Below are 25,364 nucleotides of genomic sequence, written 5' to 3' on the forward strand. Positions count from 1 at the left end.
AGAGAATAGACAGTAAGGACGTGAGCGTGCTGCTTTGTGTCATATCCTGTGAAACCTGGCAGCAACCGTCGCCTAAACCAAACATAGTATTTCAGGTAGTAAGCATCTCTCTGACATGGATAATCTCCTGCTGTCCGCTACATGTGTGAAAAGGAAGCTGCAGACAATGTCTGGACCTGGTTCACTGGACATTCATGTGTATAAACTGCTTATGTCTGTTCTGTTTAATATAAGCAGGGATCAGGTGCTCTAGTAATAGCACGCTGGGCAGACTTAGGGATAGGTGTAGGGTTGATGCAGGGTTCACATGAACTGGTTGATTTATAGCTTTTGGGAGCCTGAAAGAGAAGCGCAGATAAGTGTACAAAGGTTCCAGATGTGGCCAGCTCTGTCTGCATGTTTAATTCTCCTACTGTGAAGATAAAAGGAGAGCAGAGCTGACCCGTCCCATCCTCTCCACCCTCTAAGCGGAGCTCCACAGCAGGGACCAGCACATCTCACCATGTCTGTCTTTCTGATGTTGTCCTTTTTGGGCATCTTTTTCAGAAGGTTTCATGTAAGGTTTTTGTCTTTCATCAGATCTTCTTATCTAGGTAATTACATCTCCTTTTTACTTGTTCCAGGGGGAGATTTGCCATAGTATAACTGCCTCTTAAATAGAGGTCAAATGTCACATCCCTGTAGACAAGCATAATCGCAGTACTCCCAAAACTCTGCTCTTTAGGGGTCAGTGACGTTTTTGTGCAGATTAATAGGATCTTCTTGGCACAAAGAGGATTATGGAAGCTGAAAAATCACCATCTTTCCTGCTTTGTACTGACATGTAAATATAAGAAGACATTTGTCTAGTTTGAAGAACTGCTAAGGCTGTGGCCTTGTATGCTTCCTATTTTTTTTTTAAACCTTTCCTCCAAGTGCTTTAAGCTGTAGGTGTAACAGGCAGGAAGAGAAAAAGGGGGTTGGAGGGTAGAGTGGTTAGATGAGAAGAAAGAGGTGGGTTCATTCAGTTTCCCAGCAAACTTTCCACTTACCAGAAGCTGCATCAGTGGAGACGTCAACAGACTGCCTGGCTCTCTGGAGTAAGGGGCTCCGTAGGTTGTTACACAACGCAGCAGTCACTGGGTTGCACAACTGTCTCTGTACTCTGTATATGAATCTAATCAATGCCTTGTGCAGGCGTGCTTCCAGCTGGATTTTTGTAGAGGAGTTGGGTTTTAGGAGAGATACCAATGGGAATATCACTATCCCTTTTAACTTCATGAGAAACTTTTTCTTTTGTCAGAATTCTGATCCTGGTGTTTTTGAAACACCCAGGACTGCTGAACATTTGCTACTTGCCTATATAGTTTTGGCCATGTTGTTTTTTAGTTTAGTTAATGTATAGTCAGTTTTGATGTGAGATGGTCAGAGTTATCAATCTTCTCCTCAATCGCATAAAAATGTGTTATTTATGGCATTTCATCAAGCAAACTTCAAATCTCATGTAGTCCTTGCATTTTGAAGTTCTGTGCCGCTTTGATCGAAGCATTGCTGCAGCGTTCCAGTGCAGTTATTTCTCTAAATGCTCAAAGCTTGGGGAGAGGTTACTGGCTCACTTTCAGATGTGTTAACGCATGCAGCCCAAATTAAAGTTGGCGCTTTCTGATTTTGGTCCCTTTGTTTTGGTCATGATGTGGTCTCCATCCAAAAACAGTTTTTGGTGTCTAAGATGATTAAATGGGGACACGTTGGCAATTACAAACAATTAACTGTGATAGATTGGCAAAAACTACTGATTGAGTCAAACTGATTGCAACATACTGACAAACTGTCTGCATTTACAAATTGGACAACAGTTCTTTATAAACCTGCCAATCTGTCTGAGAGGGAGGGAACCAGGTGACCACTGTATGATTGTGAGTGGTTGAATGTGTTGCTCAAGAGTGTTGCACGTTGCACGCGGTGACCAACAATGCCCCAAATGGACAACCAGTTGATCACCACAGTACCTGCAGTCTGATTGCTGTAGTAGCTGTGGTGATTGTGGAAAAAATTCAGTGCCATCAGCGGGTAGCCACCTATTTATTTATTTAACTCTACCTAGCGAGGATATTGCCACCCTACTTTCGGTCTAGTGTAAGAGAGCCATTAGATTTGATCTGTTTACATCCTTTTTAAAAAAAAAATTCTTATCAGAGTTTATATTATAATCTAAATGCATATAATGAAGAGTTGGAAATTTTAGCAGAGGTTTGGAAAGGCACCTCAGGTTAACACACTTGAAATGGTTAATGGAGGCATATGTAAACAAGAGCGTGTGTGTGTGTGTGTGTGTGCAGTGATCTGGTTTGCTTTTAAAGAATATGCAGTGGAATCTGTTAAAACAACCATCTCTTCCCATCAGTGCATCCATCTGCAAAGTTTCTTCCTTAAACTGACTTAAAGTGGATACAAAATGTTGACATCCTTCATGAAGGTGTCGCAAGAGTTTCGGGTCAGTTTGACTCATATTAGCAATCATGTAGACCCTTCTGCACTGCACACATGCAATTAATGGGTCAGTGTCAGCTTAATACTTAATAATCTTACTCAAGAGCATGTCTTCAGACATGAGGTCTGCGAGGGAATTCTGTCTTACTCACTGATAAGAGTTTACAAAGTTTAGAAAGTGCTGGACTTCACCTCTAACTCTTAACACAACACCTTTTTCTTTTCCTTTCCTTCCCCGCACTCTACATGCCTTAATCAAACACAAGTGGAATGTTTGTAATGGACAACCTGCAAGATTACACAATAAATAACATTAATTCATTGCTGCTATTTTTTTTGTATCAAGATAGCAGTAAGTATAAGTATTCTTGGAACGGTTCCTGATATCATAAAATTAAAAAAGAGTATTTGGATTCATTGTGGTTTATGACTAAGAGTTATATGACTGTACTCCCACAACCCTGTTTTTTCTTTCTTTCTTTATCCTGTTGTTTCATCCTCTTCTCTCCCTTTCTCTCCTCTGCGTCCATCAGATGTGGAGCAGATGGCTATAGACTGGCTGACTGGCAACTTCTACTTTGTGGATGACGTGGACGACCGGGTGTTTGTCTGCAACAAGAACGGCAAAACTTGTGTGACCCTGCTGGACCAAGAGCTGTACAACCCTAAAGGCATCGCCCTGGACCCAGTGATGGGGTCTGTATTTGCCTCCAGGCTCCTTGACTTAAGATTGCCCTCATCCTGTTTTAGCACTGCTCAACAGGAAAATGCTGTCTTATGATCAGGCGACATGCTGACCAAGCAGCCAGGCGAAAATCAGAGCACTTTCTCAAGACACGGACCTAGACGGGATCCTTCTTTCCGACATAAATACTTCCATGTTGGTTGTTTCAAGTTCCTGATACTGACAATCTGTTATCTGGTAGTTCCTTTTAAAAGGATCATTTCTCTTTTTTGCGATTGTCTTTAAATAATTTTATTTAATTCCGATGTCTAATACAGTTGTCCTAGTTGTGGTCAACTAAATTTATCTAGTCCATTTCCTTTTCTGTGAAACCTTCTGTAATTGAAATCTATCCTCTTCCCCCTGCTACAGAAAAGTGTTCTTCACAGACTATGGGTCTACACCGAGGGTGGAGCGTTGTGACATGGACGGGCAAAACCGCACTAAGCTGGTCGACAGTAAGATTGTCTTCCCCCACGGTATCACTTTGGACCTGGTGAACAGGTTGGTGTACTGGGCTGACGCTTACCTGGATTACATCGAAGTGGTGGACTATGAGGGCAAGAATCGGCACACCATCATCCAGGGTCTGATGGTGAGGATTTGAGGATCAGTGTAACCATAAGAAATACACCTAATCACACGCAAACGCACTCAAGAATAAAGGCATGCATCTTATCAACCCAGCTTGGTACTCACAAAACATCTGTTTTCCATATCTCTGATTTAATCGTATGTTTGGAGAAAAAGCTCTTTTCCCGTTTCCCGCAAAGAGTGCATGCCTCTCCTGGGGATAGGTCCTTTTTATTGCCTTGATTGATATTACTTAAAGAGTGTGTGATTTTCCTGGCTAGTGCCTCGCTAAACATATTAGTCTGGCCCTAGTGGAGCTTGGCTCAAACTTATAGGGAAGTAATGATCTTAATGAAATCAGGACTGTGGTGGTGGTGTGTGTTTGTGTGAGAGGTGGAGGGAGGTAATGTGATCTCAGCCCATACATCTTTCTGACAGCAGAGGAGAGCTGCACAGAATAGACCCTTATAAAAGTAAGACCCCTCTCTCCTTTACAGCAGATGAGGAGTGAAGCCTTTGTGCTGCTCCGTGCCAAGTTTACTCAGACACTCGCTCTTTATCTGTCTGTCTGTCTGTCTGTGTTTCTCTAGTTTTCTCTGTCTTACAGAGATTATTCACATTCTTAAATTTAAACCGATCAATTGCTCAATAGACAAGTTGAATTAAGCTGGATTTGCAGGACAGTGTTGAAGATAAAATGTGCACAAACAATACTGCCCAAACTATTAGTCAGCCAGCTTGAGCAAACCCTTTTGCTAAGAATGCAGAGATATTATGTCTGACATGCAACATCTCTTTTTTCCCCTCAATGTTTTTCTCCTTTATCTTATTTCAGATCGAGCATCTGTATGGGCTGACTGTATTTGAGAACTATCTCTATGCAACAAACTCGAACGAAGGCAACCTCAACTCCAAAACGACCGTGATTCGAGTAAACCGCTTCAACAGCTCCGACTTCCAGGTGGTGACCCGGTTAGATCGGGGAGCTGCGCTGCACGTGTACCATCAGAGACGTCAACCTCAAGGTGCGCAGTGAGACTTTTATAAACGTCCACAAATAACAGTTACTGCCAGGCAAATGTGTTTTCAAAGCAAATCGTTACATAACTGTTGTGCGCTTGTTTCCTCGCTCAGTGCGTAGTCACGCGTGTGCTTTGGATCAGTTCGGAAAAGCTGGGGGCTGCTCTGACATATGTCTGCTGAGCAACAGCCACAAGACCCGAACCTGCCGCTGCCGCTCGGGCTTCAGCCTCGGCAGCGATGGCAAATCCTGCAAGAGTGAGTGAAGAAATTGATTTGACAAAGATGAAAACCTTTTGACTTGATGATGGGAGATGGGAATGAAGTAATAGTGGTTTGAAAATCTCTGACAGAATAATTGTTCATTTATGATGCTTCTCTGCAGAGCCGGACCACGAGTTGTTCTTGGTGTATGGCAAGGGTCGTCCTGGAGTCATCAGGGGCATGGACATGAACGCTAAAGTGCCCGATGAGTACATGATTCCGATCGAGAACCTAATGAACCCCCGAGCATTGGATTTCCACGCCACCAATGAATTCATATACTTTGCTGATGCCACAAGCTACATCATCGGGCGGCAGAAGATAGATGGCACAGATAGAGACGTCATACTGAAGGATGGTAAAGACTGAAAATTCAGGCTACTAAAAAGAATTTGTGGATTAAAAAAAAAAAAATAATGAAGTCAGCTTATTTCAGATTCAGTTCTATTTATTCTTTTGGATTGGACAGCCAGTAGCTTTTTCACACTGACTACTTTTGCTTATCTCAGGTATCCACACGGTAGAGGGAATAGCAGTAGACTGGATGGGAAATAATCTTTACTGGACAGACGATGGACCAAAGAAGACTATCAGTGTTGCCAGGCTGGAGAAGGCTTCACGGACCCGCAAGATTCTCATTGAGGGCAAGATGAGCCACCCTAGAGCCATTGTTGTGGACCCCCAGCACGGGTGAGACTTGAGGGAGGGGCTGTTAACTTAATGAATCTTCTTTCCATCAGCATTCAGTTGAGATGAAGTATGTTTTGAGTGCCTTGCAGTTGTGTGGGCTGCTTACACGGTAGGTTTTTGTTTGACTTGCTGGTCACATTTATGTGTAGGAGCTGGCAGGTTTTCAAGAGATTCTTTTCTTTTAGATACTCCCTCATTTGCTTTGTTGTGGGATGTTGCATCAAAGAGCATCACAGCGTAAAGCTATATTTAACAGGTTCTGCAGTTCAGATCCAGAAATGTCTCACCTTTCGAATGTGGTAATACCTCACCTTGTCTCCCAGATGGATGTACTGGACTGACTGGGAGGAGGATCCCACAGAGAGCAACAGAGGCAAGATCAAGAAAGCTTGGATGGATGGTTCGCATCACCAAGTGTTCCTCACTAGCAAAACTGTCCTGTGGCCCAATGGGTTGAGTCTGGACATTCCCCAGGGAATCCTGTACTGGGTGGATGCTTACTACGACCGCATTGAGATGGTTTACCTAAACACCACTGAGCGAAAGGTTGGTGAAACTCTGGGACTATGTCGTATTTGTTGTCTGATTACAATTTTATCCTACTAGAATTTGAGATGCATTCTCGATTTAACAGGTGGTGTATGAGGGGCAGGAGCTTAACCATGCCTTTGGCTTATGCCACTACAAACAATTTCTGTTTTGGAACGAGTACCGCGGTGGCAGCATCTACAAACTGGACCAAGTCACTAAAACAGTCACTCTACTCCGCAATGAGAGGCCGCCCATATTTGAGATCAGAGTGTACGATGCACACCAGCAGCAAGGTACGTATCCTTCTACTTATTTTTTCCCTTTTCCCATTAAACATAAGATGACGTGACACTGTTTTGCGTCTCTTCCCACTTTGACTTCGTGTAGGAACCAACGCGTGTCGAGTCAACAATGGCGGCTGCAGCAGTCTGTGCCTCGCCATTCCTAATGGCAGATCCTGCGCCTGTGCTGATGATCAGATCCTTGATGGCAATAACGTTACTTGCAGAGGTACTTAGCTGTCTTACCAGTAGAAGATGATATTGCTTGGCAGTACAAGAGATGAGTTTAAAACAAAATCAACACTTTGCTTTCAATTTGCAAGATATTTTAAATGTTAGTGTTTCCAAATGTGTGCAGAAATTCTAACTAAGCTCCGTCAATATTTTTATAACTTTAAGAGCTGACTAACAAAAGCTAACTTTGTCACTAAAAAGCTTTTGTTCACATGCTCGCTTCTTGTCTCAATGGCTCATCTGTTTCTGCTCCTACCCCTGATCTCCTCTCTAGCCAACCCCGCCTACGTTCCCCCGCCCCAGTGCCAGCCTGGGGAGTTTGCTTGCAAGAACAACCGCTGCATCCAAGAGCGCTGGAAGTGTGACGGGGACAACGATTGTCTGGACAACAGCGATGAAGCCCCTGAGCTCTGCTGTAAGTGTGCCGCATCATTGTCATGGTTACACAGCAACACAAAGATAAACAAAAGGGTGTTTAAGGGTCTTAGCTAACGCAACCCGACAGAGGGCAAACTAAAGTTTCCAACATCTGTCTCTTTCCATGCGGCGTTTACGTGGCTGCTAACTCTGACATCATGAGTCGATACCGAAAAGCAAAGGGTCACATTCGACTAGAATGTTCTTCATTTGCTACTTTGACAGACTTTGAACCGTTTTCTAAGATTTTGTTCTTTTCTGTTTCTTCCCCCAGACCAGCACACCTGCTCAGCCGAGCGATTTAAGTGCCAAAACAATCGTTGCATCCCCCTGCGATGGCTGTGTGATGGTGACAATGACTGTGGAAACGATGAGGATGAATCGAACACCACCTGCTCTGGTATATACAAGCTGAGTTGCATCTAGTTCGGAGAGCATACAGAGAGGGAGAAAGAGAGTAAATTCCAGACCATACAGCTGTGCTCATATCGGAAAAGAAATGATGCAGTCATCAGAGGATGACTCCACTTTAAAACTGTTTTAATTGGAGGAAGCATGTAAGAGTAAAGCGATCCAAAGTGATCTGTTAGTTTTCATTTAGTCATGCAGCAGATGCCAGCAACAATCTACAAAGAGTTCAGGAAGATGTATAAATCTTTAGCACCATTAGTTAAAGCTCTCTGAGTGTGTCAGATAGATTGAAAGCGACTGGAAGTACTTTTTGAGGCAATTTCGCATGGTTTGATTCTGTAACAGCGCAGACCCTAAAAAATAAGCAGAGAACAAATGTATAATTTCCCCTTTCAGCTCGCACATGTCCACCCAACCAATACCCCTGTGCCAGTGGGCGCTGCATCCCCATCTCCTGGACATGCGACCTTGATGATGACTGTGGAGATCGCTCAGATGAACCTGATTCCTGTGGTGAGTCTTTATTGCTCTTTCATTTTGTTGCTCTTCCTTGAATATCACATTTTTCTCTATAAATATTTTTTAAATACACTCCTCTTTTGCTCCCTTTCCGCAGCGTATCCAACCTGTTTCCCTCTCACCCAGTTCACCTGCGCCAATGGCCGCTGCATCAATATAAATTGGCGCTGTGACAACGGTGAGTATCATCCCTCCCTTCCCCACTTGTCACGCTGTACTGTAGAATCCAATCTAAAAATCTTGCGTGTGTGCGCTGATGTACAGACAATGACTGTGGAGACAGCAGCGACGAAGCAGGCTGCAGCCACTCTTGTTCCAGCGTCCAGTTCAAATGTAACAGCGGCCGCTGCATCCCAGAATACTGGACCTGCGACGGCGACAATGACTGTGGAGACTACAGTGACGAGACTCATGCCAACTGTACCAACCAAGGTAATTTAGCTCAAACTGAAATAGTCCTGCTCTAACTTGTTTTTGTTATGGTAGCGTCTGCTCTCGTGTCTTGTAGCTGAGTCAGGTTCTCGTTGTCATTTATCAAAGATGCTATCATTATATTTACAGGTTGCTATTTGCACTCATAAAGGGGTTGTCACAACGTCACAACATGTTTAGCTTCTCCCTATCCCACTTCCTGTACTCCACATGCCCCTACATGCTCTCCAGCTTCCTCTGATCCATTTCTGTTGCTATGTTTTGTGGTTAGACAATAAATCTCATAACTCTTTCATGGTGTCGTGCAACTAGCACAGATGTTTTGACTGTGCTGTAGCGATATGAACTTACATGTTTGGAGTGTTTCCTCGGGGTGTGCTGCTTTTTCATATGAACGACATCACATCTCAGTGTTGCACAATTACCTTTAGCCTTGCTCTGCCTAGAAGCTCCTGTGAACTGTGAGTGTCCGATGTTGTATGTACCGTTTGATCCATGCCGAAATGCTGTTAAGTCCCAGCATGCAAAATCCGGGCCCAGCGTGACCTGCTGGTCTAATGAGCAATCTGTGCTCTGTTGTGTGTGCCCGGCTGCGTGTGTTTGCGAGTTCTCTTGGCTGCCATCTGGAAGTTATTAAGTGAAATAAAATAAAACGGTTTCATCACTTTCCCCTATTATATATTGTGGTCCTGTGCCGCGAGGAGTCCAGTTTTATTTAGCTGTGCCGAACGCTGTCATAAGGAGATGTCACTGTGCCGTTTCTGCAGCGATGCATTTAATCTCTCCGCTACAGTCAGTGAGCCATGTGTATTATTGTTATTTGGGTTGGCTCAGAGTCAGGTTGTCACCCAGCATCCCAGGATACCTGCACAATAACTAATGACTGCAACGGCCTTTTCTTTCTCATCCCAGTTTTTTTGCTTTTGTTTTTTGGGCATCTGTTTGTGTGGTCTTTGTAGCTGTGAGCTGTGATTTCTGTTTTGTTCGTGTTTGATTGCTTCTCTGCACACATCATCACTTTTGCTGGCTAACTATGACATTTTGTCTCTCTAGCAACCCGACCTCCAGGTGGCTGCCACGGAGACGAGTTCCAGTGTCGCATGGACGGCCTGTGCATTCCCAAGCGCTGGCGTTGCGATGGCGACACAGACTGTATGGACCTGAGCGATGAGAGCAACTGCGAGGGCTTCACTCAGACTTGTGACCCTGCGGTCAAGTTCAGCTGCAGGGACTCTGGTGAGGAATTTGCCAGATGCTAGTTAAGGGTGAACTTTTTGGACAGTATGAATAAAAGATGTGATTATTTGTTGTGCAAGAAAGCAATGAAATGCTTTATCGCAGGAGGAAGAGAAAGTGGAAGATTTACTGACTGTCATGGATAATGTTCGACTGTTGCCACTGGTTTCCATTTTGTCATCAGGATTACATAAAAACTGGAACTTGGAAATCACTGTTTTTTGTGCTTGTGTCAATATAATGATGTGACTGTATTTAACTGTAAACTGTATTTAATAGAGGAATATAATAGAGATTGCCTCCAGACGTACGCAGTGATGTAAAATAGCAGTGCTTTCACTCATAAATGATTTTTGGATTTTCCTACAAGAAATGTGAGTTAAATAGAGATTCTTAAAATTTATTATAAACTTAATTTATTAACTGTTTTTTTTATTTATTTCAAAACTGCTACATATAAGATTTGTCCTAAATATCTAAAAGACTTACTCTTTACTTTGTAGACAAGTTGCAAGTTAGACCACGATTCGCTGTCAAAGCAGCTGCGATGTCACAAATACAGCTTCCAGATGTGACGTTTAGTGTGCTCAAACAAAATGTACAAGTTTAAAAGAAGATCATCATTCTGTCCACTCAGTGCCGAAGCAGCATTGGCCAAAATGTATTTTTGAACGGTGCGCTAACTAAATGACACAAGCTTAAAAATGAGTATTTTGTGGTGTTTTTCAGCTCGCTGCATCAGCAAAGCCTGGGTGTGTGACGGTGACAGTGACTGTGAGGACAACTCGGATGAGGACAACTGCGAGGCATTGGTGTGCAAGTTGTCTCACCACGTGTGCGCTACCAACGACTCCATCTGTCTGCCTCCCGAGAAGCTGTGTGACGGCACAGACGATTGTCCGGATGGTTCCGATGAGAAACTTTGTGGTGAGAATATTCTGGAAAAACTTTGAACTCAGAAAGCACAACATCTGTTCAATGTTATGTTGTGATTTAACTTACAATTTAACATTCAAAACACCTTTCTGGATAAACGCCAACCCTTTCATTTTATTTCTTGCCTGCAGACTTGTGTTCGCTGGGCAATGGGGGTTGTAGTCACAACTGCAGCATTATTCCTGGGGAAGGCTTCATGTGTTCTTGTCCGCTGGGCATGGAGCTGGGAGCTGACAACAAGACCTGCCACATCCAGAGCTTTTGCGCCAAACATCTCAAGTGTAGCCAGAAGTGTGAACAGGAGAAATCTAGTGTCAAGTGCTCCTGCTATGAGGGCTGGGAGCTGGAGTCTGACATGGAGAGCTGCAAAAGCACCGGTAAGCCCCCCCACGCCACCCCCCAAGAAACAGGGACTTTTGTCTTGTAGAGACTTTTGTCTCACTTTGCTTTAAACTATTAGAGGATTTACTCCACTAATAATGTTTCTTCAGAAGGCTGAGCAGCCAGTATTTTGACATATTTATAACTAGAAATGTTATATGGAGCAAATGTGTGAGATGTGACAGGATTTGATCCATGACCAACGTGGGGTTTTCGTGAATTTGGGATTTGGTTTTTCCGTACGCTTTGCTGAGTGAGATTTCTTTTCTCCTTCAGATCCCTTCAAGCCTTTCATCATCTTCTCCAATCGCCATGAGATCAGAAGGATTGACCTTCATAAAGGAGAGTTCAGTGTGCTTGTACCAGGCCTTAGAAACACCATTGCTTTAGACTTCCACCTCAACCAGAGCACCCTGTACTGGACTGATGTTGTGGAGGACAAGATCTATCGTGGGAAACTGTCTGAAAATGGAGGTGAGTTAGCTTGTTGCGTTCTTTTTTTTTTTTTTTTTTTGCTCTGATTTTGTATCTTATAATCTTTTTGTTAAAGTAAAACAAAAATCTTGCAAGGTGGTGATTACATAAGCAAATCGTGATTTTGACCGAGCATTTCGTGGAAATTAACTTCCGCTGAACAAATACGCTCTAATTTCTCAGAGCCAATTGTTTTTTCAAAGAGGCTGTGGTCAGCAGTGGTGGTCTGTGACCCTGAATAAATCCCGCAGGTCATGGTCAGCCTTTCGTGCTCCAAAAACCCAGGTCTGCTCGCCAATCAAATTGTGTTCTCAGCACAGCACTAAGGGGGCACACGGAAGGCTTTGTCTCTTCCTATTTGTCTCAGTACTTGCTGTGCCTGACTGCAGCCAAAACACTGATGTAGCGTAGGAGGCACAACACACTGCTGTTCCAGTTCCCAGCCCTCCAAGTTTAACATTAAAACAAGGCTCCTGAGCAGGAACATTGTGACCAGCTCATAGATCACCTCCTGCTGCTTGTTAAGTAGGTCATTTCAGCAGCTCCAAAGTAGTGGGCATAAACTGGGTAGTGCCAGCGCCTTAATAAAGGAACCCTGGCCCACACAAAGACACATAAAGGCAGATATCACTCCACTGTTCTTTCAAGCACACTGCAAAGACATACCCGTCTCGCTCTAATTACTACTGGAAGGCATTTTAAGACATGTGTGCTTTAACCCGGAGCCAAAGATTGATCACAAGTTGTGGTTTTGCACTTAGTTTGCACTAAAGCCAAATGTTTGAGGTCTTGTGTGTTTTCTTAGATGTGGGGTTTGATTTGTCTTCAGGGGTGTTTGTGATAAATGTGCCATCTTGAGATTCTCTCTCTTTTAGTCAAAGTAACACAAACCATGCTCCCCCCCATTCTTAAAACTTTGCTAGCATTAAAATTTCACATGCTATAAAATTGTCATGTTTGATGTGTAGCTTTAAAATAAAAATCTTCAAATTTTCCGTACGGATTTTCTCTGCTCCGGTCAGCCCTGACCAGTTTTGAGGTGGTGATCCAGTATGGGCTGGCTACTCCAGAAGGCCTAGCTGTGGACTGGATAGCAGGAAACATTTACTGGGTGGAGAGCAATCTGGACCAGATTGAGGTGGCCAAACTGGATGGGACCATGAGAACGACCCTGCTAGCCGGCGAAGTGGAGCATCCCCGGGCCATCGCCCTAGATCCTCGAGATGGGTAAGAACCATATATGGATGGATTCCAAACTTGGATATATATCTGATGGATATATTCATCCTACTGTTTCTTTCATTAACCAGTTCTCATGCGATGATGCTGTACACATCTGTAAAATCCCTCCTCACATTGATCATTTTCTGTCACCAGTATCCTGTTTTGGACTGACTGGGATGCAAGTCTGCCCAGAATTGAGGCAGCATCCATGAGCGGTGAAGGCAGACGCACCATCCACAGGGAGACCGGCAGTGGTGGGTGGCCCAACGGACTCACTGTGGACTACATGGAAAGACGCATTGTCTGGATTGATGCCAGGTAGCATCTGCCACTAGATTCTAAATATACGGCTCAGGTTGCACCGCATCTACCCACTTGCTTATTCCATCACCCACTCGCTCAGTTTTCTTCATCTCTGGCTGCTACACCAGTGTTTTGTTCTTTGCTTACAACAAACTACATTTAAAGAGCAAATAAATAACATGAACATACTTAACCTGATATGTCTCTGCTCTTACATACTATACATCTCTCTGTTGTTTCTCAAGGTCGGATGCTATCTACTCAGCAATGTACGATGGCTCGGGGCTGATTGAAGTGTTGCGGGGTCATGAGTATTTGTCCCACCCCTTTGCTGTCACTATGTACGGAGGCGAGGTCTACTGGACTGACTGGAGGACTAACACTCTGGCCAAAGCCAATAAATGGACAGGACACAACGTTACTGTGGTGCAGCGCACCAACACGCAGCCCTTTGACTTGCAGGTCTATCACCCATCCAGGCAACCCCAGGGTATGTAGCATACCAGATAAAGAGGCATAGACATTCACAGAGAAACACATGCTTGCATAGGCAGAGCGACCGTGTCACACATTTACCCCTGCTTGTCAGCATGGCTGAATGTTTTTGGGCTGTAACTCTAAGGAGAAGGGTGGCGAGCTCACAGTTCATTGCTCACCATGTTATTCATGGCTCCTGTTCCCCCAAGACAGCTGACCTTTTAGACCTGCGAGACTTCTTGTCTCCTCACACTGTGAGCGTTTTGGACACCTCCCGCTTTTGCCTTGTTGATCAAAAAGTCACCTCACTGTTTGGCATTTCCCACGGGCCGGGTAGGAAATAAAATCCTCCCCCTGCAACTTAAATGTCATATGTTGATCTGATCTCACAGACACGCATGATTGACAAGATTGCAAAAGGGTCGTCGGATTTATTTTTGAGCGTTTTGCCATGTCGCACTGTCACCTTGTTTAGTAGCCAGTGGTTAGGGGATCCCAAGGGTATGTGGGCAGTAGAGAGGCACTGGGTCTGTAATTGGTGACAGGGAAAGAGGGATCTGACAAAACTGTTGATTGACAGTTGCAACCAATAACTATGACAGTGACGAAGCAGCAAGCTGGGTTGACAGACCTGGAAGACAAAGGAAATGGGAAAGTACTTTACACTGCAGGCCACCTTTACCCTTTCACACACACATTTATACTCTGCTCTTGGCCCTTGGAGGGTTGGGGGTATTTCTATTGTCTTAAACTATGTCTGTTTCGGCTGTCCTTGATAAATAATAGCCAGTGTAAAATAACTGTGATGATATTGCTTCATACACTGGTCACAGTTTGAAATTTGCAATTGTTTTATGTTGAATGATAGCCTGAGCCCAGAATTTAGGATGACCGTCTCACACCATGACTGTTGCTGCTGCCTATGTGAATGAAATGACTGCAGCATGAAATGGCAATCTGACCATATCTATGGTGCTATTGTGGGGGAAAAAAGCTAAACTAAAACCTAAACTAAAATAAAAATGGAAAACAAAATATTTGGAATTCCAATGCAGAAGAATGTGTAGCTGAGTTGTAGCAGAAGAAGCCTTGTTTGTACAATGAGTTCTCCAGCTGTTATCACAATCCTGTCAAGAGGAAGTAGCTCAGAAGCAAATAGTGGAGGAGCTGCAGCTGTGCAACCCACGATCTCACTCTTACACTGTACAGTCTCCATGCATCTAACTTCATGTCCTGCACAAGTTGAATGATGCACATTGTAATGAATTTATACGTTTGTTATAGTCACGCAGTCTGTGGACTCCTTAAGGCACAAATCTTTCCCCCCCCCCCCCACTTAATTACCTTAAAGGCCAATAAATAAAGAGTAAAAGGTTAATTTAATTCCTCTGACACAAGCAGGCTCCAGCATGTCTCGGTGTAACACCACAATGCAGAGTTATTAGTATTATATTCACTGAAATCTTCAAAGCTCACTGTGAGCCTCCTCTTCCTGTGTTTCTCACAAAACACATCTCATCTGCATTTTTGTCTCTCTTGCTTTCTTGAAACATCCAAATTAATGTTTTTCCTTTCCTTCCTTTCAGCCCCCAACCCATGTGCCCCCGCTGACGGTAAACCCCTTTGCTCCCACTTGTGTCTCATCAACTTTAACCAGACCTTCTCCTGCGCCTGTCCTCACCTCATGAAGCTGCAGCCCGACAAGTACACCTGCAAAGGTAAGGACAGACCCGTTGTTTCACAGCAGAAAAGCGCACATCACCCACATTCTTTTTCCCCTTACCTTTTCAAATCTGCTGTGATGGAGGATATACAGACAGCGCTGTCACATATAATCCATTTCATCAAGGAGGGGGAGAGGGGCTTTGTGTTTGCTGGAATCTTTTCATGCAATTGTTTTGACTGCTACGGTGAGCCGTGTTGCTGAACAGGATATCTTTTCTGATAGAAGATCTGATTACGTCGCCTCCGCTTGCTCCATATTCCCTTCTTAGCTTTCAGTTCCATGTAATTTCATATAAAATCCTGTCACTGAAGATGAAGGGAAGTCTTCATTCGTTGCAGTTTGATTGCACGAGTGGGTTTCATGATGGTTTCGAAGGGTAGCTGTGGGGAATTTTTGTACATGTGTGCAGACGCTCTCTTTTTCATCACCTCATATTTTTGCATTTCTCCAAAAATGATCCAAACATGAGCCATTTAGATGTAAAAATAATTGGATGCACATTAAAACGAGAACTTTAATTAAGCACTTATATTCCACTCTGAACCAAATAAAATAAGTTTGGACCAAACTTTCTAATTCAGTGCTTAAAATCATTTGTTGTTTATGCTGATTATGCAGATTTTCAGTTTAGCAGGTGATATTTTATCTCTCTTAAGTATAAGAAGTAAAAACCTAACCCTGCCTAATTCCTTATTTAGAATGTATGTAGCTGAAAAAGGGGTGTTTATGCCTAATATGAAATTTCAACTTCAAGTCATTCTAAATCTTTCCTGACGTCTTCATTTCCAACATTGGAGTTGGAAAAACTGACATGTCTAATTTTACATGTTAAAAAAAAACAGCCTGAAATATGCATTTTATTCCTCTCTTTCTAGTTTTGCATTCCTGCTAGAATAACGTGCTTTAGTAGATCTCATCTCATCCAGTGTTTGTTTCTCTTTTCCAGAGTCTCGCAAGTTCCTTCTTTACGCTCGTCAGATCGAGATCCGAGGTGTTGACATTGACAACCCCTACTATAACTACATAATCTCCTTCACCGTGCCGGATGTAGACAACGCGACAGTGGTGGATTATGATGCTGTGGAGCATCGGATCTACTGGTCAGATGTGCGAACACAGACCATCAAGAGAGCTTTCATCAATGGCACAGGGGTGGAGACTGTGGTCTCTGCTGGTAAGAACAGTCTCAGGAATATCCGTCAGTCCGTGATTTATTTACTTCTTTGCTTTTCTTTGTTTTTTTTTTTAAAAATAAGGCTCATAATTTAATATTCGCTGTAAAGTATAATAAGAGGGTTTGGGAAGATAAATAAAAACAGTTTTTGTTAGCACGCTGCATGTTCTAAAAATCTGCAAAGCTTCATTTTGCTTCTGAAATTTGGCAGACCTTCCTAATGCCCATGGCCTGGCAGTAGACTGGGTGTCCAGGAACCTCTTCTGGACCAGCTACGATGCCAATAAGAAGCAGATCAATGTGGCCAGACTGGATGGATCTTTCAAGAATGCCGTCATCCAGGGACTGGACAAGCCCCACTGTCTAGTGGTCCACCCTCTGCTTGGGTGAGTGTTCCCGGCACTTAATATGTCTGCATTCAGTTTAATATGTCAGTTATTTCTCCTAATATTACTCACTTAAAGATTGAAAGGTTTTTCTTTTGTTGTTTACTTCTAGGTTATTTTTTTTTATTCCCTTCAAGTTTAGTCTTAATCTTTGATCTACTTTATCCTTGTTTAGTACTGTACTCTTCTTGCCTCTCTCCATATTTCATAATATTCACACTCCCATCACAGGAAGCTTTACTGGACTGACGGTGACAGTATAAGCATGGCTAACATGGATGGCAGCAACCGCACCACACTTTTCACCAACCAGAAAGGACCAGTAGGTGAGCAGATGTACCCCTATCAGTAAATAATACAGATTCTCTACAGAGTAAAAGCCCAGAACAAACATGTTAGTGTAGCACATGTACTATACATAAATAACAGCATGATTTTTATTTGCTTTCAGGCCTCTCTATTGACTATGAAAAGGAGCAGCTGTACTGGATCAGCTCAGGAAACAGCACCATTAACCGCTGTCAGCTGGATGGCTCTAAACTCGAGATCCTTGAAGGTGTTAAAGGCAAATTGACCAAAGCGACTGCGCTGGCTATTATGGGTAAGAAGAAAAGTGTAATACTTTAAGTTTATCATCCTTGTCCTCTGTATATTTATCATTTTTCTGTTGGCTTATATTCTGGTTACATCAATTATGTAGGAGACAAGCTGTGGTGGGCCGATCAGGGAACTGACCAGATAGGAACATGTGACAAGAAGGATGGAGGAAACTGGAAAGTTTTGCGAAACAACACCTCCCCAATGATGCACATGAGGATCTATGATGAGGATGTGCAGAAAGGTAACAGAAAAAGAGTTACATGTTCTGAAGTGGATGTAAAGTCTCCTGCATTTAATGCAAATACTAGTAAAGAAAATGTTTGTCTTTGTTCCTCTGATCTTTTCTTTAGCCGGTGTCAACCTGTGCAGTAACAACAATGGTGACTGCTCACAGCTGTGTTTGCCCACCTCTCCGACAACCAGGGCCTGCATGTGCACTGCCGGATACAGCCTCAAGACGGGCCAACAGTCCTGTGAAGGTAAGACACAGCTACAGTAACTAGAGTAGGAAAACTGGGAGAAGTGCATCGTGAGGCGAGAAATCAATAACCTAATCTCTCTGAGCAGGCATGGGCTCTTTCCTGCTTTACTCTGTTCACGAGGGAATCAGAGGAATTCCTCTCGACCCAGCAGACAAATCGGATGCCTTGGTGCCGGTTTCTGGAACCTCTCTGGCTGTTGGCATCGACTTCCACGCTGGTGAGTGACTCTAAGGGACGTCGAATAGATAACCCAGCTTGAGTGATATTTTTAAACCCGTTTTTGTGTGGTCTTCAGAGAATGACACAATCTACTGGGTGGACATGGGTCTGAGTACCATCAGCAGAGCCAAGAGGGATCAGACGTGGAGGGAAGATGTGGTAACCAACGGTATTGGCAGGGTGGAGGGCATCACTGTTGACTGGATAGCAGGTGTGGTCATGCAAAATGACAATCAAAATTAAACTGCTTGAGTAGAGATAAAAGATGCAGACTGATTGATGGACGTGTTCTTTTACAGGAAATATCTACTGGACTGACCAGGGCTTTGATGTGATCGAGGTGGCCAGGCTGAACGGCTCCTTCCGCTATGTTGTCATTTCCCAGGGCTTGGACAAACCCAGAGCCATAGCTGTCCACCCAGTGAAAGGGTAAGGCTCCTCGCCAGAAGATTCATTTTGCTTTCTGTAATAATGCTGCTTTAAGTTACTTGGCGTGTATTCCTTAGCATACTTCTTCCTCTGACTAAAGTTTCAAATACTCCCCTGCTTCTTTGGCTGCAGGTATTTGTTCTGGACTGAGTGGGGTCAGTATCCTCGTATTGAACGCTCACGACTGGATGGCTCCCAGAGGCTGGTCATGGTCAATGCGAGCATAAGCTGGCCAAATGGAATCTCCATTGATTATGAGGTGTGAACAACAACTGACCGCACTTAAAATCTTTCACACACTTGGCTTTATTAATAGAGGGTGTTTCCAACATCTAGTGTGCTAATTTATACTGTGATAGATACTTCCAGAGACTGGACTGTTGATCAGCTGATCTTTAAATGGATGCTCTTTCTTATGCCAAAAAGGTCTTTGTTTATTTTGAATATTAAAGTGGTAAAAATTAAAATACAGTGAGACAACATTCTCATTTGATCATTTCTAATCCATATCTATCCAAAACATTCTTTAGATTTTGAAAGGACTTTCTCTTGGATTCATTTTTTAAATAAAGTTAAAAAAGGATCTTTAAACCTTTTTTATTCTTTGGAGCATCTTATCCAGTCTGGGAGTTTTATTAAAAGCCTAAAAGCTGTTAGATATTTAAAATTATAATTTAAACATTTCTTAATGTAAATGGTAATAATATTTTAAGAATAATGAGAATTTATTTTTAAATCGGACTCACCTAAATTCACTTGATATTCACTAAAAGCTTACATTACAAACTGGTTATCAGCTAACTGGTTTCCCAAATACAGGTTCAATTGAACTGAAATCTTAGGATTTTGGTCTGTCCTGAATAATCACAGTTGTTGTTTTTTTACTTCCTGTGCTCAGGAGGGTCTGCTTTATTGGTGCGATGCCAGGACAGACAAGATCGAGCGCATCAACCTGGAGACTGGAAAAAACAGGGAGCTGGTTCTGGGCAACAACAACATGGACATGTTTGCTGTATCTGTATTTGAGGAGTACATCTACTGGAGTGACAGGTCAGTCTTTATGTTGTTTTGAACAATACTTCATATTGTAAGAGTGTTCATTTACTGACTGTTTTATTCTTGTTCTGTTTTTTTAGGACCCATGCTAATGGCTCCATTAAGAGAGGCAGCAAAGACAACGCCACAGATGCTGTGCAGCTCAGGACAGGCATCGGTGTACAGCTCAAAGATATTAAAGTCTTCAATAGAGCCAGACAGACAGGTAAAAACAAACACATATTATCATAAGCTTAAAAAAGTTGCTTTTACTGTTGAAAATGTCCTAATAAGATGGCAGCTGCCTAATAATGACAAAATGAATCGCCACCTTTAGCATTTAACCGTGTTCAGTGTTCGTGTAACAGCAATGCTAATAAACTGTGTGACTCTCTCCACAGGCTCGAACGTCTGCAAAAACAACAACGGCGGCTGTGAACAGCTGTGTCTTTTCCGTGGGAATGGGGAGCGCACCTGCGCCTGTGCTCATGGCATGCTGGCAGAGGACAACCAAAGTTGCCGTGACTACGACGGCTACCTGCTGTACTCCGAGCGCACCATCCTGAAAAGCATCCACCTGTCCGACGAGACAAACCTCAACGCGCCCATTAAGCCGTTCGAGGATCCCGATCACATGAAGAATGTCATCGCTCTCAGCTTTGACTACCATGGCGGGGGAGGGAGGGGAGCCAACCGCGTCTTCTTCAGCGACATTCACTTTGGCAACATCCAGCAGATCAATGACGACGGCACAGACCGCAAGATCGTGGTGGAAAGTAAGTGCGGGGTCATCAGATGCATTTCGCGTTTCTGTCAAAGCGTCGGGAAAACCTTACGTTTTGCTGCTTTTAAGACTTCCCCACCTCTGTTGACAAATATTTCTGCTGCGTTGCTCTTTGCTGCCATATTTTTTTAAATCCTCTCCATTAATAATTGAATGTTGTCCCCTCTACGGTGTCAGCAGACACAATACAAGCATCCGGGAGGATCCGGTGTAATGAACACGCAGCTGTAACTCAACCAGTAGAGACTGACATCACTTCAGAGCTGCTACTGCTTGCGCACACCAACACCCACGCCCTGGTTTTTGCTTGTTTCACCACTGAAGAGCCTTTTAAATCCCGCTCTCTTTAAATAATTCAAGAGTGAAGTATCATATTTAAAAGCCCTGGACCAGAGCTGTTCACATCTAACAAGATTCAAAAAATGAATTATTTTGTTAAGTACAGCAGGAGAACAAGGAAGGTGCACAGGGTTTGTGTTTTTACTCATTTTGCATTGAGAACAAGGGTTTGAAGCAGTTTTAAGAAAGACGTCTTACATCGTGTACTGAATGTAGAACTTATTGAGCTCCAAATAAGCTCCAGCTCAGGTTAGAGGAGTGTATTTTATTAACTTTTGACATGATTACATAATCCCATTCTGTCATGTTTTAGAGACGTCTGTTGTCCAAGTTATTAACTAAAATGCACTGTTAATGAAACCAAGACTAGTCCTGTTTCCACATGTGCTAATGGAATAAAGTCAGTCATTGCTGGATGAAAAACGAATGTGGAAAAACATCAAGAAAGTGATCACTTTGGCAATCTGCAGTAAATCTCTTACATCTGGAATTAATTTTATTATATTTAATGTCACTGAGAGTTTCTTATGTAATATTTCAGCCTGTTTGGAGGTATTAACTAGTCTTAATTCCAGATCTCCTTCTGTAAAGTCAGTTTTGGCCTCTCCCTGAGGTACTGTCCTCCTCAAAAGGCCGTACCATGTCTCTGCTCATTGCATAAGGGCAGCCACTCACACAGTTTCTGCACCGTGCCCATTGCCTTCTTCCAAGCTCTAGTAAGTCTCGCCTAAACTTCTGAGACACAAAGCTGTAGAGTACAGGGTTTACCACACCCACTGAGGTTGCCAGCAGCCTGGCCACGATGGCAAATACTTTGTTGCCAGATGAGTCTTTTAAATGTCCTCCAATTAAGGAAAACATGAGGACATAGGAGGGCAGCCACAGGATGGTGAAGACGGCAACCAATAGGGCTGAAGTGTGAGTGACTTGTCTCTGGTAGCGTTCTAGCTGAGAGGCATTCCCCACCTGGCGTGCATATCGAAGAAAACAATAAATCTTTGCATACATCATTATAATGATGCCTAGTGGCAGAGCGAAGCCAAACAGGAAAAGGGCGATGCTGTAGACCAGCTGGCTGAAGTCAGACAGGAAGGCGAAGCACTGCACAACACTGGACACGGTGACTGTGCGAAATGCAAACTGCGGTGCTGCCAGAGCTGAGGCAGGCACCCAGAGCAGAGCTACTGTCAGTTTAATGCGCCTGTGCATTCGCAAGCGGAAGGCCCAGGTGGGGTGTACCACTGTAAGGTAGCGAGTCACAGCCAAAGCTGCCATGGTAAATACGGAGGCAACCGAGCAGGTCACGCCCAGGAAACTGATAGCTTTGCACAGGAAGCCGCCGAAAGGCCAGAAGCCCAGGGTGATAGCGGAGGTGTGGAAGGGCAGGCAGAGTAACAGCAGCAGGTCAGCAGCGCTCAGAACCAGAAGTAGGATGTCTGTGCTGTGTGGGGGCTGGTTCTGTTTCCTCCTCCTCCTAGTAAGAATGATGATGACCAGAGTTTGCCCTATGAGCCCAGTCAACAGAATCAGCCCATCCAAGATGGGGACTAAACATTTAATCAAAACCTCATCTGTTCCAGTCATTTTGCCCAGATTGCTTCTGTTCATCTGCTGCCCCAAACTCTCCATGCAATCCCCGCCGTAAGTCTGCTAAGCAATTAATTTAATATCTTGTTAATGTTAAGCAGCAGAACAGCTTGTTCATGTAGTCTCTGGGTGTTACAGCTGTTGGATCCAGTTTCCAGAGGAAAAAAAGACTCCGCCGAGGCAGTTAGTGGTTTCATGATGATAGTATTAGTTAAGCAGATAAGATCACACTGGTCAGCTGGCTTTCTCACCGACTCACAGGAAAAGGGGAGAAGAAACAGACTTGACTATATCTGGCACTTGCAGAGTCTTTTTCACACTGTGACTCTTATGGTTTCCGAGCCACTTGAAGAAATGTAAATCACTTAACGATGGCTGGATATGGTATTCCCCATTTCTGGGAAAATGGATCAGAAAAATGCACTGTTGTTATCAAGCTTTTCTTTTCCAGAAAACATGAAAGGATGACCTTAAAGGGCGGTCTTTGCAGAGTTGCATTTCCTTAGCTGCATCAGCTCGTCCTTTATAATGTAGTTACTCTGTGGCTGTATTGATTCTTGAAACCAAGCAACAGTGGACGAATCCATCCCAGTAGCTGCTAGTTGGCATTCCTCTCTAAAGGCAGTCAATGCACTTGACTTAAGTATTCCCATCAACCGGAGACTCATTGTCCATGTGAAAGCTCTTCAACCTGTAGACTCCGCCGGAAGAAGAGTTGCTCTGCATCTAATGCGGTGCTAAATCCGTTAAGGAAAAAAAAAAAGATGAGGCGTGATGAAAATGAGGGTAACTAACGCTTAGTAATTCTCAGGCGCCACTCGCCCTGCTCTTGTTCTCCCTCGTGAGTGTTTGAAAGACTCTGTTCTGAGAGGTAATCATCTTCCTGTCAGGTTTTCTCTGTTGTTTGCACAGTCAGGGGGCTGAGCTGAATTACCCAGTGGGAGGGTGGGCCCTGGTGATCCTTATTACGTAATCCTGGCTTGAATCAGCTTTACTCATCACTCTTACTTGTTTGTGTGACTGTATTTGGCCCCAAGCTGCTCTTTTGGATTTATTTAAGTCTGTTAACAATGTGTTCAGCCTCAAAATTGTCCTGCATTACTGCTGATTATGGCACTTCGACATTTGTCTATTAAAAGGCAATTAAAGGCTTTCAGCTGAGAGCAAACAGTTATGTAGAGTATCCTTTTTTTTTTATTGTCGGCTGTAAGTGGTCATAAATGTGGTTGCTAATGTAACTAAGCAGAGATGAATGCACACCGTGGAGCCTGCAAGGCTGCAGCACGGTATTCTTTTCCATGATGATGTGTGTCGCGTGGGTACCGAGAGGGGGGGGAAAAAGAGGAAAAATCGATGCAGGGGGAAGCTGCTTTGTCTTTACCCTGGCCTTTATCCCTAAAGTGACTCAACCTGTCCCAGTTGCAATTTTCTTCCCAGAACAAGAGTTCAGAGCTTGAATGAGAGTATCCACATGAAGCTGTGTTTGTATGTGCAGGCGGGTCGCCATAAAATGACACGATGAGACAGACTCTTTAAACTCTGTCCAAGAACAACAGCTGTGACGCACACTCGGTTCTGTATGGCATCACTTCCATTTTACTGTTCCCTGTTTCAGTGGCCGCTGCTTCCCCTCTATCTCAATCTTCGTCCATGTTTCACAGTTTATTAGATGATGCATGTGGATGGGGAAACCTTAAAAGCTCCACTTCCTCTTTAGTCTCATAGGTGCTCCGTGGTAACACCCTGACAGTGATTTATGATGTGTTGAATTCTCTGTAAAACTCCCACTAATGCCTCTAAGAGGTGATATTTTTTTAGTGTAATCTAAAGCATTTGTTAAGCCTTTTACTTCTCAAAGTGTTGGCCCGACACCAGGAAAGAACTCAAATCTGAAAAATCATATATTATATTTCCTATCACAGATGTTGGGTCAGTTGAGGGCCTGGCATACCATCGCGGCTGGGATACACTCTACTGGACCAGTTATACAACGTCCACCATCACTCGCCACACTGTGGACCAGAGCCGTTCTGTGGCCTACAACCGCAACACCGTAGTCACCATGTCTGGAGAAGACCACCCTCGAGCCTTTGTGTTGGACGAGTGTCAAGAGTGAGTCATTAATATTGAAATTTGCTGCTCTGCACTAAATCAGGGCCCAGTTCCAATACAATTATTCTTTTTCTCTTAAGCACTGGATTTATTTTTGGCTCAGTCAAGTGTAACTTTCTTTTTCTTTTACCAAGACGTTTTGGGAGCTCCCACTGCTCTTAATTCTTGTTTTCTGTTTGTTCCCACCGTAGTCTCATGTTCTGGACAAACTGGAATGAGCAGGCTCCGAGCATTATGAGGGCCTCTTTGAACGGAGCCAACGTGATCGTGATCATCGGCAGCGACATTAAAACTCCCAACGGCCTGGCCATAGATCACCGCGCCGAGAAACTCTACTTCTCTGACGCCACGCTGGACAAGATCGAGCGCTGTGAATATGATGGAAGCAACCGTTACGTAAGGCAGCGCTTTCCTTTTTGTTTGTTGTTTTTTGAACTTTCCCTAAAACATGGACTTGCGCCTCGTGTTTATGGAATTACACCTGCTGTTTTTTATGCCTCAGGTGCTGCTGAAAAACGAGCCCGTCCATCCGTTCGGTCTCGCTGTGTACGGAGATTACATCTTCTGGACTGACTGGGTGAGGAGGGCTGTCCTCAGAGCTGACAAGTACACTGGAGGAGACATGAAAGTGCTGCGTGCTGACATCCCTCAGCAACCAATGGGCATCGTTGCTGTAGCTAATGACACCAACAGCTGTGAGTATCACCACTGCTGCAATTTGGCCCCATTGCCATCAGGTCAACATTTTAATTTGCCCAGTAATTTGATTTATGTTTATATAACTGCAAAATGAATGAAATTCGGCTGTAGTTTGTTTAGTGTATGACACTGTGGCAGGTATCATGTTTACTGTCTGCATTATACCTGCATGTGCACACGTTGCCAGGCTGCTAAC

General features: G+C 43.7%; 2 protein-coding genes across 2 annotated transcripts in view; one reads left to right on the forward strand and one right to left on the reverse strand.

The window, feature by feature from the left end:
• The window catches only part of LOC308407031 (low-density lipoprotein receptor-related protein 1-like), a 78,434-nt gene that overhangs the window by 34,356 nt on the left and 18,714 nt on the right, over window positions 1-25,364 (forward strand). The window contains exons 7-44 of the mRNA XM_080898410.1: window positions 3,003-3,165; window positions 3,566-3,788; window positions 4,602-4,791; window positions 4,901-5,044; window positions 5,172-5,408; window positions 5,560-5,740; window positions 6,064-6,286; window positions 6,375-6,564; window positions 6,659-6,781; window positions 7,061-7,201; window positions 7,478-7,603; window positions 8,011-8,127; window positions 8,231-8,311; window positions 8,398-8,565; window positions 9,619-9,801; window positions 10,531-10,728; window positions 10,869-11,114; window positions 11,395-11,592; window positions 12,615-12,819; window positions 12,970-13,134; window positions 13,365-13,609; window positions 15,183-15,314; window positions 16,269-16,496; window positions 16,708-16,882; window positions 17,114-17,208; window positions 17,334-17,483; window positions 17,583-17,723; window positions 17,833-17,961; window positions 18,050-18,181; window positions 18,260-18,394; window positions 18,483-18,612; window positions 18,745-18,871; window positions 19,511-19,662; window positions 19,749-19,873; window positions 20,049-20,423; window positions 24,280-24,469; window positions 24,661-24,865; window positions 24,972-25,164. Of these exons, the coding sequence (XP_080754536.1) occupies window positions 3,003-3,165; window positions 3,566-3,788; window positions 4,602-4,791; window positions 4,901-5,044; window positions 5,172-5,408; window positions 5,560-5,740; window positions 6,064-6,286; window positions 6,375-6,564; window positions 6,659-6,781; window positions 7,061-7,201; window positions 7,478-7,603; window positions 8,011-8,127; window positions 8,231-8,311; window positions 8,398-8,565; window positions 9,619-9,801; window positions 10,531-10,728; window positions 10,869-11,114; window positions 11,395-11,592; window positions 12,615-12,819; window positions 12,970-13,134; window positions 13,365-13,609; window positions 15,183-15,314; window positions 16,269-16,496; window positions 16,708-16,882; window positions 17,114-17,208; window positions 17,334-17,483; window positions 17,583-17,723; window positions 17,833-17,961; window positions 18,050-18,181; window positions 18,260-18,394; window positions 18,483-18,612; window positions 18,745-18,871; window positions 19,511-19,662; window positions 19,749-19,873; window positions 20,049-20,423; window positions 24,280-24,469; window positions 24,661-24,865; window positions 24,972-25,164 (6,561 nt within the window). The remainder of the gene's footprint in view (window positions 1-3,002; window positions 3,166-3,565; window positions 3,789-4,601; window positions 4,792-4,900; window positions 5,045-5,171; window positions 5,409-5,559; window positions 5,741-6,063; window positions 6,287-6,374; window positions 6,565-6,658; window positions 6,782-7,060; window positions 7,202-7,477; window positions 7,604-8,010; window positions 8,128-8,230; window positions 8,312-8,397; window positions 8,566-9,618; window positions 9,802-10,530; window positions 10,729-10,868; window positions 11,115-11,394; window positions 11,593-12,614; window positions 12,820-12,969; window positions 13,135-13,364; window positions 13,610-15,182; window positions 15,315-16,268; window positions 16,497-16,707; window positions 16,883-17,113; window positions 17,209-17,333; window positions 17,484-17,582; window positions 17,724-17,832; window positions 17,962-18,049; window positions 18,182-18,259; window positions 18,395-18,482; window positions 18,613-18,744; window positions 18,872-19,510; window positions 19,663-19,748; window positions 19,874-20,048; window positions 20,424-24,279; window positions 24,470-24,660; window positions 24,866-24,971; window positions 25,165-25,364) is intronic.
• Window positions 21,179-23,232, reverse strand: LOC308407032 (galanin receptor type 1). The gene has a single exon (XM_080898411.1). It carries the CDS (start codon window positions 22,397-22,399, stop codon window positions 21,362-21,364), a length of 1,038 nt encoding a protein of 345 aa, XP_080754537.1. The 5' UTR covers window positions 22,400-23,232; the 3' UTR covers window positions 21,179-21,361.

Source organism: Rhamphochromis sp. 'chilingali' (genome assembly GCF_963969265.1).
Source record: "Rhamphochromis sp. 'chilingali' genome assembly, chromosome: 12".
Classification (NCBI taxonomy): domain Eukaryota; kingdom Metazoa; phylum Chordata; class Actinopteri; order Cichliformes; family Cichlidae; genus Rhamphochromis; species Rhamphochromis sp. 'chilingali'.

Coding starts and splice junctions, on each gene's coding strand:
- LOC308407032 (XM_080898411.1), bottom strand. CDS start 22,399: ATGGAGAGTTTGGGGCAGCAGATGAACAGAAGCAATCTGGGCAAAATG.